Genomic DNA, 14359 nt, shown 5'->3' with positions numbered 1-14359 from the left:
CGCAACGCTAAAAAAATGGTATGGCGCGTTGTGTCAGATTGTTACGTCAAAACATGAATTTGATAACGTCATGCTTGGCACTGAAGCGTAATAACGTCTTTTTTGACGTGGCAGCGAAAGGGTTAATAAAGGTAATTTAATGGCCGATTAAAATGTACATGTAACCAATGGTAAAGTAATGACTGAAAAGTACATGTGCTTAGAAACACTGATTGTGACAACCATTGTTACCTTTGGCAACACAATCTTTGGTTGGACATATTTTCTTGTGGTATCTATTTTGAATATTAACTTTAAAATATTTCAAAAATTTATGTACATGTCTAAGAAATCAATTTCAATAGTAGCACAAACATATAAAGATTTACATTTTTTAATCCTAATACACAAAGAGCTAGAGACATAGACAGTATAATCTATAAAACTTTTCTTCAAATTTGATACATTTGGCCTGATCTCCATACTTGTTCGTTCTATTTATATCACCAAGAAGTTTGATGTTTCTTTTACCACGGTATTCAACAGTTGTCTCAAACTGAGCACCCCCGGGGGAAGTCTTAAGGCTCACAAGGAGTCGGGTCTTCTCCTCGATTTTCCACAGATAACTTCTAAACGAGAAGTAACTCTCCGCATTTTGGTCTCTCTCCATATCAGCATACACAAAAGAGGCCTGTTCCACGGAGTCTAGTGAAAGCTTTGCGCACCTGCCGGGAATCTCCCCCAGAATGGCATTAATTCTGTCAACTATAAAGAGTGAAATGGCGCGAACTCTTTCGTCATTCGGAGAGAGCTGCTTAGATGAGTAACAGGGACAATAATGCTCCGAAATGTCAGCTGTTTTACAACTCCGAGAGGATGGGATTTCTTGAAATAAACTTATTCCTCTTGGAATGGCAGTGCTATCAATGGGGGGTTTTTCCGCGAAATCTGAGTTCAAAATGTCTTTCATTGTTTCAAAGAAGTCATAATGAGTTGATAGTCTCTCGATGTTTTTCTTAAGGTTCCGATGTATATGAGGGAAACGAGATTTTATATGATCAGGTAGCACCATGGTAAAAAGGGGAAGAAGGTTTGAGATCCTTCCGACCGCAGTGTTCTGTATTTCACTGTATCGAGGGCCGTGGTCACTGAAGAATATCAACACAGCATTGTCCAGTCTCTTGCTATCTTTCAACCACTTGAAATAATTTAGAATTTCTTCATCTGCAAGTTCTACAATATTGATGAAGTCATGAGTGATTTCATTGATCCAAGTGAAAGAGAACTTTAAGTGCGAGCCGTAAGTCTCCACGAAACGGCGCGTGAAGTCCATAACGTACTTATGTTTCAACTGATTTCCAAAACACATGGGTGAGACGTTGTTTTGTAGGAAGTTTCGGTGCTGAACGAACATATAGGCGTTGTTCAGGACACTTCGCGGACTGACGATTTTCTCCATAGCCATGAAGAAGGGACGTAAATAATGCGTGACGGGAGGAGAGTTGAACCCTTGGAATGAGGCGAGCCCAGGGTGGTCTTCCGACAAATGATCGATGTAGCCTTTCCGGGAAAAGTTCTTCCAAATAAATGGAATGTTATCGATTCCGGGAGGAACTTCCTTAGTGTATGCCTTTAAACCTGTGAACACCGGAAGTAGATTAGGGAAAGAATTGTCTGCGACTTTTGTGTATCCTTTCAGAACGTACGCATCCAGTTCTTCGCGGAGATACCTCATAGTCTTTTTTAGTTTCCTTTCGGTAATTAACCTCGACATGGAGTCAATTCCAAACAAGTACACGCTTAGTTGATCTTTGCTCTCTGTTGCAATTTCTCTCTGTTTCTTTATACTTTTGATATCAACATGCATATGAAGGTTATTGTATATTTGTTTCTGGTCATCACTGAAACACTGCACATTCACGAAGTCTGTGTCTATGTATTCAGGCTGTTTGAATTCGGTCAGATCTGCAATGGTTACTTTGTAATCACCGTGCAGCTGAATTTTCCCGTACTTACAGGTCACATGATCGTGTCCACCGCGTCTTATGGCGGTTTCGTTGATGTGAAGGATTCCCGCGGAATCGATGAACACAAGGTTTTCCCATGTGTCACATTTTAATGGAACCTGACTCCAGAAGAACCGGTCGAGTTGTGGATCCTCCAGGTCATATTTAGGTATAATACAGGGTGCAAGGATGTTTTTGTTCCGGAAAACGTGAAACACGGGCCAGTTGTACTGAATGTTGAAATAGACGACCGCTGATGCAACTACCACAAACAGCAGCAAGTTCCGTAAGTATCTCTTCAGTCGCCGTCGCTGGACCATTCCTGCTACTTTCTGATCACCACCCTACAAAACAGAATACAAGGAAGGTCATTATTACCGAGGCTGTGTCATCTAGGATTTAGATTTGATTGATGTAGAAAGAAGTTAGCTTCAAATCTGTAGCTACCGGTCTGAAAAAAAAAAATGCGGTTGTACGACCCAGGTTGTCCATTCGAAATTTTCCAGACAGGGAGTTACAGACCTGCAGGACGAGGTAATCGTATGTATGTATGCCTCTTAATAGTAATTGTACATTGTAATCGCTTCGTATTGTTTTATTTCCAATAATCTCGCATTAAAGACTTTGAATGTTTTTGGGGTTGTGTACGTTTTATATAAAGCAAACTCGTGTAAATAAACCAAATTGGAAAAAACGTGTTCTTAGAACTTGACGTTTTATAAAATACACAGTTCAGTCTGTGTTTTCAGTCACCAACCATGAACGGTGTGTAAATAATACAAGATCGAGTACATGACATAATATAGTGTTGCATTAAATTCATCTTCCATTCAACATTGTACGTCCCTTTTTTGTTCGGTCGTCCTCTAAAACTTACATAATGCGTCGTTGTTCTCCCCTCTCACAAAACAATAAAGCCAATGAAAAATTATAATCATCCTCTTAGTTATCATATAATATTAAATTATTCCTCGAATAACTCAGAATATGCATGCCTAAAGTTTTCACACAATTTATAAATCCGTAACACTTTAACTCACCTCTTCGTATACGCACATTTTATTGGTATTAATCAAATAATTAGAGGACATGTTTAAGATGCGACTTACAACCCGGATGCTTGTACCATGCATCAACAACAAAGATTCTAGACCCACTCTCCAGCCCTTGATCTCTGATCAACTATATATAATTGCCTCATGTTTATCCAATGTACGAACAAATCAGACCGGAAAAAGATAGGATGGAGAGAAGGATGGGAGAGAATACTCAATGTCTGGTGATTGAGCTATCCTTCCTGTCTAAATTTTGGCGAGTGACGCACTGAACCGTACAGTGACTCTGTATATATGTCACACTCTGGCTATGCATTTGTAGCATCATCAGTCGTGGGCATTTAGATAAAATGGCCTATAATTAATTTGATTTTAACTATTTTCCCGCATTTTTCTGTTACATGGAAATTATGTAGACAATTAAAAGGGCTGGTGATGTGAAAAGTAATTTGAACTTTTTTTTTTCTTTTTAAATTATCATTTTTAAAGAAGATGTAAAGAACATATAACATACCATGTTTACAAAAATTGTTATCTCAAGAGTTCTGGGTTTGTTTTATTCGTCAGACAACGAATTAACTTTGAGATAAGTTACTGATATCCCCCATATTTCATTGAATATGACAATTTATAATTTAAAACACCAATTTTCATCGATTTTAATACTTAAAATACCAGGTCAAAAATACGCCTTATTTGGCCTAGCAACTGATATTAGTTATCATTAATTTGATTTGATTTGAACATATTTTATTATGCTAATATATATTTACATAAATGGATTAGGAAGCATGCAATGCCTTTGTAAGCCTTCTCCATAAGGTGCAAGTTAATACATGTACATATTAAGTGCAATATAAATGACAAATTAAATAATTCTCTTATTTATACATGTACAATAGTATGACGAAGCATAAAAAAATATATTCAGACGGGCAAAAAACAAGGTTGGCAAAAACCTGTTTGTGGATAAAAGAAAGAGAAAAAAAATATCAAAAATTTAAAGAGTACAAATAAAGCAGAAGTATACTACTTTTGTGTACATACATGTATAAGATATATTTAGCTATACACTAGTTATGATAATTTTAGCTAAATCTCTTAGATTTTACAATGCAGTTATGAACTAATTTAAATAGTAAAATATTTTCATCATATGATATGTCATCATCTCCAAATAACAACAAATTTAAAGTTATAGGTTTTTAATTTGTAACTTAAACATTGATATTTGATAAATAAAAAAAAAGACTGTTAGGTATCAATAGAGGAATTGATGCATATCAAGTGTCATAAAATTGTGCACTCTTTTTATTTACAAAATCTGGACCTTATATAATCGATGGTTGTTTGGTGTTGTTATAATATCTGGTATGTGTAGTAAATAAATGTTCTAACAAGACCATTTAATATTCATAAGTTTTTTATAAGAATTGCCGTTTTATATCGAGAAAAAATATAAGGAAATGCGAATGACTTCATCAGAAAAGCTCCACCGAGCAAAACGAACTGTCTAAATACATGTAGGTCGCCATAGATTCGGTCTATAATTTACCCTTCACAGAACCGATCTAAGTAGGTAAGCTACCGATATCGTTTTGCAATTGTTTTAACCCACTAAGCGAACATACTTAAATTCTCAATTCAATTTTATTCAATACATTGTCCTTGAGCTTTACAACTCACCATTACAATTCCCACCTGCCCAACATTTTGATTTTCACTCCCGAGTGATCATGAAGCTATAGTCTGTTTTCACATGTAAATGTATTTGTTATCATTTACCTGAGAAAAGTTTGATGAAAACAAATTAACAATAGCATTTTTAAAAACGATAAACCATAACGCATTAAGTTCACTCCGAGTGAAAATGATTGATAGGTTGTAAATATTTGCAAACAGTGTTTATGTTGTGTCGTCTATTCTAATTATGTATTCATCATGGTATCAGAAGAAAACGTACCCAATTCCCAGGGTACGTTTTCTCCAAGAACGAAAGTACCCAGGAACGCAAGTTCCCAAGAACGTAAGTACCTAGGAACGTTTTCTCCTTGGTACGTTCTCTCTTGGAGAAAACGTACCCAAAGAAAATCATTAAAAAAATGTCAAATAGTTTTAAATACTATTTTACAGCATAAATATAGAGGTGTATATAAATTTTTACATATTTATATTAATTTAATAACAGCATTTTTTATATGAGTCGGGTCAATATTTAAAGTATTTGAACATATTAAATAGTTTTAAATACATTGTACTACTTTAATGCATACTTTAATGCATTAATCTCTTGTACCAAAAAACCGCGCTATGGACTTCTCTTGAGATTCTCATCTTTAAATACTCCAAATTAAATTGCAATCAAAACTATTCTTTCTTACGATTTCCTATCTGATGGATTTATTGCAGACAAATTAAACTACCCAGGTGATGTTCAGGGGATGTTTCTGCATGTGGACTTATTGTCGAATTAATTAATGTACGTGATTATGTATTTTAAAAAAACCAGCAACAAATAATACAAATGTTTGTTGTATAATTTTTTTGTTGCATCCCAGAATAATAATTAAAACTATTAAATAAAAAAAAAATAATTATGATTTTCCTAGGGTACATTTTCTCTTGGAGAAAACGTTCCTTGAAGAAAAAGCATCCTAGGAATTGGGTACGTTTTCTCTTAAGTAAGTTTTCTCCACCATTCTTCATCATCATATATATAATATATATAATCGATCTCATTAAATGTGAAGAATGCAGCTTAAAGATTATAAGTACTTTATTCAAGCTTGTTTGTGTTTTGTTTATTTCATATTCTGTAGATTAGAAATGTTTGACGTAACTAAAGAAACCAATAGAAAATTAATGAAGAAAAGAATTGACAACTGTGGACCCATATGATTCATATCTATAATTAAAGAGGATTTTTACATTTACATGGGCGCAAGGTATACCTTTCACTTCAATTTCACTGTTCGTTTACTTATTTTCAATTCAATTTTTTTAAATGGTCCCTTAAAAGTGTGGGAGGGGCAACTCCATGTTAATTCAATTTTTGTGCTTAAATTTAAAAAATATCTTTGCAGCCCTCTCTGCCCCCCCCCCCCCCCCCCCCCCTTGATGCTACGTGCCTGTTTGGGCAAACCAATATCTTATTACTCACTCTTTTATCTGAAAACAGACTATACAATGAAGCGCATTGAAGTGGTAAAAGTTTTCGTTTGAATGGAATGTCCTACACTTTGTATCAAACGTCAATTGTTACATAAGACACGCCCATTTCTTTTATAACGAGGAAAACAGTATTCGTAATAATGCTTTCGGAACCGCTCATCTTCTAAACAACACAGGCAGGGCTGCGGACCCTGAATATGTGGACAGAAGCTGAATCCCGATATATATATGTTATCCGTGCCCCGTGCTTATCCTCAGTCCCATCACCATGCTGCAAGCACAGCAAAAATTGCAGAAGAAGACGAAGAACGTAGCTTACCCCTCTAAAACGAAAAACTGAAACATGTGCATATATGTTGTGAAAAAAACCTTTTCTTTATTTAAAATACAGTACATGTAACAGGCAATTCAAAACACAAATAAATTTGTTACTAAAAATATTCTTGACTCATAAAAAAGTGTGTTTCTGTGTATAATGCACGTGTGTGAAATTCCTGCTTGAGCTGTTTAGTAGCTGCAGGACAGTAGCTCCCGGTCTGAAAAAATTCGGATGGACGACCTGGGAGCTACAGTGCCTCCCATACTGCGAACAAAAAATGCGCTAGTTTTGGACCGATTAATCTCATTCACGATCTTATTCTGTACAAATATTCTGATCCCAAATTCCTCGGACATTTTACTACAGATATCGCCACTTCACTTGCCTCTGATATTCTTTTAAACACCATCAGCAGCCCTGTAAATTAAAGTGGTGCAAGTTTGTTTACATTTTAAAATGGCGACTCTCGATCTCGACGTAAATTAACATACTTCATTTTCCGAGGTCGGTTATCATTTGTAAGAGAAAGTCTGAGGCAAGTAAAGTGACAATATCAGTAGTAAATTGGCTGAAGAATTAAATGGTACAAATAAATTCTTTTTGCAGAATTTGTGTGAAAATAAGGTTAATAAGTCCAAAACTAGCGCATTTTTGTGCGCCGTAAATTGCAGATTTTTCCTATGGTAGGCACTGTAGCTCCCAGGTCGTCCATCCGATTTTTTTCCGACCGGGAGCTACAGTGTTTAGAAGAAAGCATTGTGACGAATACTGTTTTCCTCGTTTCAAATGAAATGGACGAGTCTTATGTAACAAATGACGTTCGATACAAAGTTTAGAACATTCCATTCGAACGAACAATTTTACCACTTCAATACGCTTCATTGTACCGTAATTAAATTTTTCTGCACCCCATTCCCACATAGCCAACACAGATATATACCTGTATTTTAAAATTTAGGCTAAGTGTGAAGACATCAATCTGGGTGAGGCGTGTCGTCACATGTGTAAACGGTCGGTTAATAAGGTAAACAATGGACCTCGAGATCCGTGAGAACCGACGGTGTTGTGTAACGAATAAACTCGTTTATCAATGAATTCCTTCCAGTCATTCAAACTTTCAAGACATTTACTCTTAGCAACAGTAAAATGTAGCAATTCTTAAAAATCAATGAATTCCTTCCTTCCAGTCTTCAAATTTACATGATATTGATTCAAGCGTAAAATGCAGCAATTGTTATGTAATCGTTGTGATCCCCCGTGCCCTTACCTATAACCCGCTCTTGTCTTCTTAATAGTGGTCTCCTTTCAGTAGTTACTGTCCTTACGTCTTTCCGGATCCACGAAATATCCCTGTGCTGGCATGGCCGTGGTGTTGGGTTTCGGCCTACACGCACTATAGAAAGGATTTCAAAATTCAGCTCCCGGTCTTCGCATGCACGGAATCAATAGATAAAGAATGTTACGTCGTGTAGATCGACACACAATGACTTACACATGTAGTTAGGCGGTGTGAACCCCGCGCACTATTTATAGAATGGACAACCACAACAATGATGGATTATCGCTTTAGATTACCTTGATCACCTGACCGTCTCGCCAAACAACTCAGGTCAACGAGATTCTGCGAGACTTGTCTGTCTTTCCCAGTTCCAGTTGAAGACGACAGCGATATGACTCGTTCCTGACACCGATTTCTCACAGAAATGTGTACTTTGAAAACACGTGTGTGCTTAATCTACTCCTTAGTTTTGCTGGGATTGGCAACCCCGCTTCCTTGGTATCCAAGTATTATATTTGTAATTAAATATACCTGAATTTCTTTACATGTAGCATCTTTTTCAGGCACGTAGCATCGTTTTTGAAAGTGGGGGGGGGGGGGGGGGGGCAGACTCATCCAAAAAAAAAAATCTTGACAAGCAAAAAAAAAAGAAAAGGAAAATTTAAAGGTTCCCTAAATCTTCAAATTCCTAAACAGGAGGGGGGGGGGGGTGGGGGCAGCAGTATATAACTTCAATTTCACTCCTCATTTCCATATCAATTTTTTACATACTCACAAAAAAGTGTGGGGGGGGGGCAACTTCATGATAATTCAATTTTTTATATGTACATTAAAACAAATTTGTTGCTGCGAGTAAAAGTGGGGGGGGGGGGCAGGCCCCCCTGATGCTACGTACCTGTTTTTCCCGCGCAAATTAAACAGGTTTGGGGGGTCGGGGGTTGGGTAGCTGTAGGTCTGTAGCTCCCGGTCTAAAAAAAATTCGGATGGACGACCTGTCGACCTGCAGCTGGGAGGGGGGAGCGCGTTGGCTGCAGGTCTGTACTTCCCGGTCTGAAAAAATTCGGATGGACGACCTGGGAGCTACAGTGCCACCCATTGAAAAAAAAGTGTATTGTATAGTTTTGGACACATCAATGATAAAGAAAGTTGACATGTATTTGAATTAAAATGTACAAGTATGGTTCGGTGACCTCAGTACAAACATATTACTCATATTTTTCAAACGGAGAGGAAAACCATAAATATATTTAAATATTGGTGGAAAATTACTTGCCAAAAAGGGGGGGGGGGGGGGTTGTACTACTGCAATTGTTTCTACAGTTGTGCCCTCTAGGACCAACATTTTAGACTAATATTTTGTATAGTAAAAGTATACGTTCCTGACGTGTTTCGAATTATCTTTCTTGATTTACTAATTTAAAATGGTTTAATAATCTAAAATGTATGTTTCTTTGTTCACCAGACTCGTGTACCATGTGTATACATACCCCAGATACACGTGTGTCTGGAGCAGTGGCTTCGTTAGTTTACCTGTGTCATTGACTCGGATCACTCGTGTGTGAAAGGATATTATGTAATCAAAAAATGAATAATGAACATAAATCTGCCCATGCAGGCGTTTTAAGAAATCGTATTCATCGATGAAAAGGCGACGAGAGTAGCTAGCAAAAAATTTTCATCTTTGAACACCCTTCTAAGAGTAAGAAATGGTTTCATTGATATTTTTTTCATATTAGAAAAGTGATAGCATATAATATTACTTTTGCGCATCTTCTTCTTTAAAAAAAACCCACTAAACTTATATATTATATAATAATGTATCTTGGCATTTTAGTAGCTTTGTAGAAAATACGAATTGCATAAAGACATGTAAAATACTTGGCATTCAGAAGTTTTTCGCTATTCACTATTCGAATAGCGAACAGAATTCTGTGGTCGGTTCGCTATTCAAAATTGCAGTAAACACACTAATAAATGTTAATTCAAATTTCCATATAAACTTCCCTTTTTCATTGAAAAAAAAACCCCAAGTTATATAGTACAAATAATTACTTGCTGACCTGACCTGAAGATTGACATAATTTACACGACCAGTAAGAGGCTTAGCTAGCCTGGCGAAAACGGGACATTTCATATAATACAGTTATAATGGGATTTCTTCCAAGGGCTGGCTAACACCCTGTATCCCATATTTGGGCCTTCATATTTGGTGAGGATGGGACCCCGGGACAGCCCGGTCGACCCTCAAAAGGAATTAGGTTTACACGACAAGTAAGAGGCTTAGCTAGCCTGGCGAAAACGGGACATTTCGTATAAAACAGTTATAATGGGATTTCTCTCAAGGGGCTGGCGAACACCATGTATCCCATATTTGGGCCTTCATATTTGGTGAGGATGGGGCCCCGGGACAGCCCTGTCTTTTGTTTTTATGACAGTTATAGTGATTAATAATGAATCGAAAATTAGTAATATACACCATATTTTACACGTCGCTTTGTAATTTGAAATTCATTTTTTTCATAGTTATGTCTAATTATTTATTTCTTCACTCTTTGCTGAAATGCTAGATATTTATTCACAATAAATTTAAAAAATTGAAATTAAATTGTTTCTATCTGTGGAGGAAAGGTGAAGCAGATACTGGTTGTATTTCTGGGGTTTTTTTTTCAGTGGATTTTTTAAATTTGTTTCAACTGGTTTACATTTAGGGGAGACATGATCAGGACTCATTTCAGACATTGCGGAGTAAAAACTGTACAACTTACATAAAAAATTATTTAAATAGCCATGGTTGATCTCAAAAGTTTTTTAAGAATTGTCCCATATTCGCTTTTTTCACATACGTAGGTCCATTATACTCTCCAATCCCGGGCGACTCCCATTAAAATCCGATAAGGATTTGCAGCCTAATGTTTATCCATGCAAATATCCAGGAATTGTTTAAGAAATAAAGTACGGGTTTTTTTTAATGTTGCAGAATAACCTCCGAGGTCGAGAAATGTCGTTTTGAAATATAAAAGCCGAGGCGTTAGCCGAGGCTTTTATATTTCAAACAACATTTCGAGACCGATAATACATTTTAATACATACATTGCATGCATTGGAGAGTGACAATACAAAGTGAAAAAAAGGAAAAAAGTTTGATTAGGAATTAACCTAGAGAGCTAACTCTCTCAAATATAACTTTAATGAATTTACGCAGATTAATCAACAATTTTTTATTATAAGTATTAAAGAGTTGTTGAAATTTGTAAACATTTGGTTGTATGTAGAAGTATGAAGTATGTATAAAACTCTCTTATCTTTAATTGTTTTACTAGTATCTGTACAAGAAATAAATAATGAAATCATCTCCTATATCTCAATATATACGGTTTTCACGAGGTATATCATACCATCTATCTCGTTCTATAGGCAATTTAGCATTACTTCTTCTAAAAGTCCAAAAAGATTTCTGATATTTGGAAGGTAGATCTAATAAGTATTTTTCCAAGGATAATGTGGTTTAAAAATTTTTATAGTTAATACCTTTTGATAAATTATACATTTCACTATTCCATGACTGCTTGAATTGGTTTAGAAGTATATGAAAAACAGTTTTCTTAAGCCACTGGATATTCACATTTTGTTGGTACAAAATAAAAGATAGACCACAATCATTCAATATTTTAACAATGAATTTAAACCAGGGTCTGTTCATTTTACCCATTGCATATTTTAGTTTTGACGAAACTTTATTTTTTTGTGAAAAGACAAGTTTTCTCCCAAATGCTATTATGCGGACTTTAACATTAATTATTAGTGGGTATCGTCCAAGTTCCCCATAAACCATATAATTTGGTTTTGAAAACTTTAGGTTTAAGATATGTTTACAAAATTTCAGATGTAACTTTAAAACCAGTGCTATATTACCAAATCCCCAAACTTCACAAAATGATGTCACCTATAATTGAATTAATTATTTATACTCAAGTTACCCTGTTAACTCGTGGCACTTAGTCATTTAACTTGCATTTAAGTCTATACATGTTGTTGTTAAAATTGATATTCATTGTGAAACTGGACCGTGTACATGTATAGTCCATGCCGGCGTAACGAAGAAAATTGACCCGGGAATCTTTTTTCAACGTTGAATAATAACCCGGGGGTCATTTTTTAACGTTAAAAATTGAGACCAAAAGTCGTGAAATTTATACCCGGGGTCATTTTTCAAGAGTTTAAAAAAGAATATTCTAAATTCTGAATACCTCGACAGGTTGAAAATTGACCCTGTTGAAAATTGACTCCAACTTCAGTCAACTTGAATGTAATGTTTATAATTGAAAGCTTCAGTTTTAAAACTGTGATTATTGTAATTGTATTTGTATTTGTATTGATTATTGTCCGTTACATACATTGTATATGGACATGGTTGATTTTTTTTAAAGGTTGATTTGTCTTATTGCAGTCATTAAGTATAGAACTGAAAATTTGATATCTATTCATTGTACTATGTAAATAAAACTCAGAAGATGACCCTTTTCCATCTGGATGGGACGGGCGACTCGGGCAAGCATTTTTATTTTTACCTAGAATTGATTTTCCTCGCGAGAAAGAAGTTTAAGGTCACCAAGTACAGGCTAATTATTAGTTTTTACTGTCAGATTTTTTTTTTGCAGTTTAAAGAATATAGGTTATTTGTTTTCAAGTGTACTAGAACAGTATAAGAATTGATGTCTCTATGTCCAAAAGTACATAAATTAACATTATTTCACAAGATAGTGTATGGACTGGCACCTACAATGAATATCTAATAGGTCCCTTAAAGCCCAACCTTCTTCCTGAAACTACTTATCCCTTAAGGTGCACGTGGAATAACACACCTGAAAAAAGTCATTCAAATTAACAGTTAACTATCTGATTATGAAAAATATAATGATAAATAAACTGTACATATGTCAAATAAGCGAAAAAGTGAAATATCATCCATTGTCAATTAGAGAACAGTGCTAGAAGTTTAAATGCTGACCTTTATAAAGATTTTATATTAGATATTTTTTTTCCAATAATTGTGGGTTTCATATTGAAAATGCATTTTTTTCGTTCAATGTCCTAAAAATGTTATAGAAAGAAAAAGTCTATTTTATTGCATATCAAATATGGGCATCGTAAAACCTATAACTCGAGACTTATTAATTGCTGTCTGGAGACAATGATATTTCTTATGCTGAAAACACTGCCTTAATTTTGTATATGAATATATTGCAAAAACTAAAAGATTAAAAAATAATCAGTAAGTCCAATGATGTATCTGTATATGGGTTTTGCTTGTTTATTCTTTCTCTTCTGACCTATTTACCATTGTTTTGTTTGTTTGCTTATTTTATCCGCTACCCATTATTCATATTTTCATCTACTTTACGATCATATTGAGCATTATTATGCCATCTTACATCTGTTTATTAGATAAGCACCAAATTAAAAGCTGCATTGAATTAGATTATTTGTACCTTGTGGTACCTTATGGTGAAGGTTTACATAGACATTGCCTGTTGTCTGATCCATTTATGTAATATATTTACAAAATAAAATATGTTCAAATTAAATTTTTACGTGACCCCGTCTGTTGGAAGGCACGCGTAGAACACATGAATTGAGTCTACGCGTAAGAAAATACCGATATCTATACTTCATACAGTAACTTTCAGGAAAGAGTATATGCATGAACATTAATTTGGGAAATAATAAAATTACAAGTGTTAGGAAATTAATTTTTAAACAAAAAGATACAAGTAACTGCTGGGTTATTTTTCTTTAACAAAACTTCTATGGAGATTATCATATCGTCATATGTTAATTTACTGGTCGAGTGTATATACAAGATTTAGATGATCAAAGTTTTAACATACTAAGTAGGTGCAAGATCAGAATTAACAATATGTCCTATTGTAACACTCACCAAACAAGCATTCTGAGAGTATTGCATAAGCAATACACGTCCCCTACCGGTTTGTATTATTCTATGAAAGCTCCCAAGCACACAACTATTTCAGAGCTATTGTAAACGAGATGTCATGCTTTAATCAGAGATAAAAGAACAGAGGATATTAAAACTATAAAGTTGATATAGAAATTAAATACAAAATAGGTAAAATAATACTCTTTATTTCATCTGCTGTAATTTCGCCAAGTCTATTCTGTATTCGCTGGTAAAAATTTGTGAAAACAATGCACTGTTATGCACAATATCATTTCTTACCGTCTTCTGTACCCCGAATCAAACCAAACAGTTAAACAGCCCAACCCGACAACGAACCCGATTGTAACTTTACTACCAAAATCCATGCCGATTAAATTTACAACACAATGCTTGACACTATTTTACAGAATTTATTTGTTTGTTAGAAATGAAAAAAGAAATGGTACAGGAAAAGGAATGGTACAAGTAACGCACGATATTATTACTGACTACATACTGGCCTCGTTTATTCAATACACACCGAACCCGATAACGAACCCGAACATTAAAAAATTGGAATATAAAAAAATAATTTTCTCGAAAATATGTCAA

At 35.0% G+C, this 14359-nt stretch overlaps 1 protein-coding gene across 1 annotated transcript; it reads right to left on the bottom strand.

The window, feature by feature from the left end:
* Nucleotides 1-359: 359 nt before the first annotated feature.
* Nucleotides 360-8223, bottom strand: LOC128155664 (uncharacterized). Its single transcript, XM_052817484.1, has 2 exons — nt 7798-8223; nt 360-2329 (listed from the first exon to the last, which is right to left on the bottom strand). The coding sequence occupies exon 2, from the start codon at nt 2303-2305 to the stop codon at nt 395-397; it is 1911 nt and encodes a 636-aa protein (XP_052673444.1). The 5' UTR covers nt 2306-2329; nt 7798-8223; the 3' UTR covers nt 360-394.
* Nucleotides 8224-14359: the final 6136 nt, after the last annotated feature.

Source organism: Crassostrea angulata, chromosome 1 (assembly GCF_025612915.1).
Source record: "Crassostrea angulata isolate pt1a10 chromosome 1, ASM2561291v2, whole genome shotgun sequence".
In the NCBI taxonomy this organism is placed as follows: domain Eukaryota; kingdom Metazoa; phylum Mollusca; class Bivalvia; order Ostreida; family Ostreidae; genus Magallana; species Magallana angulata.
This window is presented reverse-complemented; position numbering and strand designations above follow the sequence as displayed.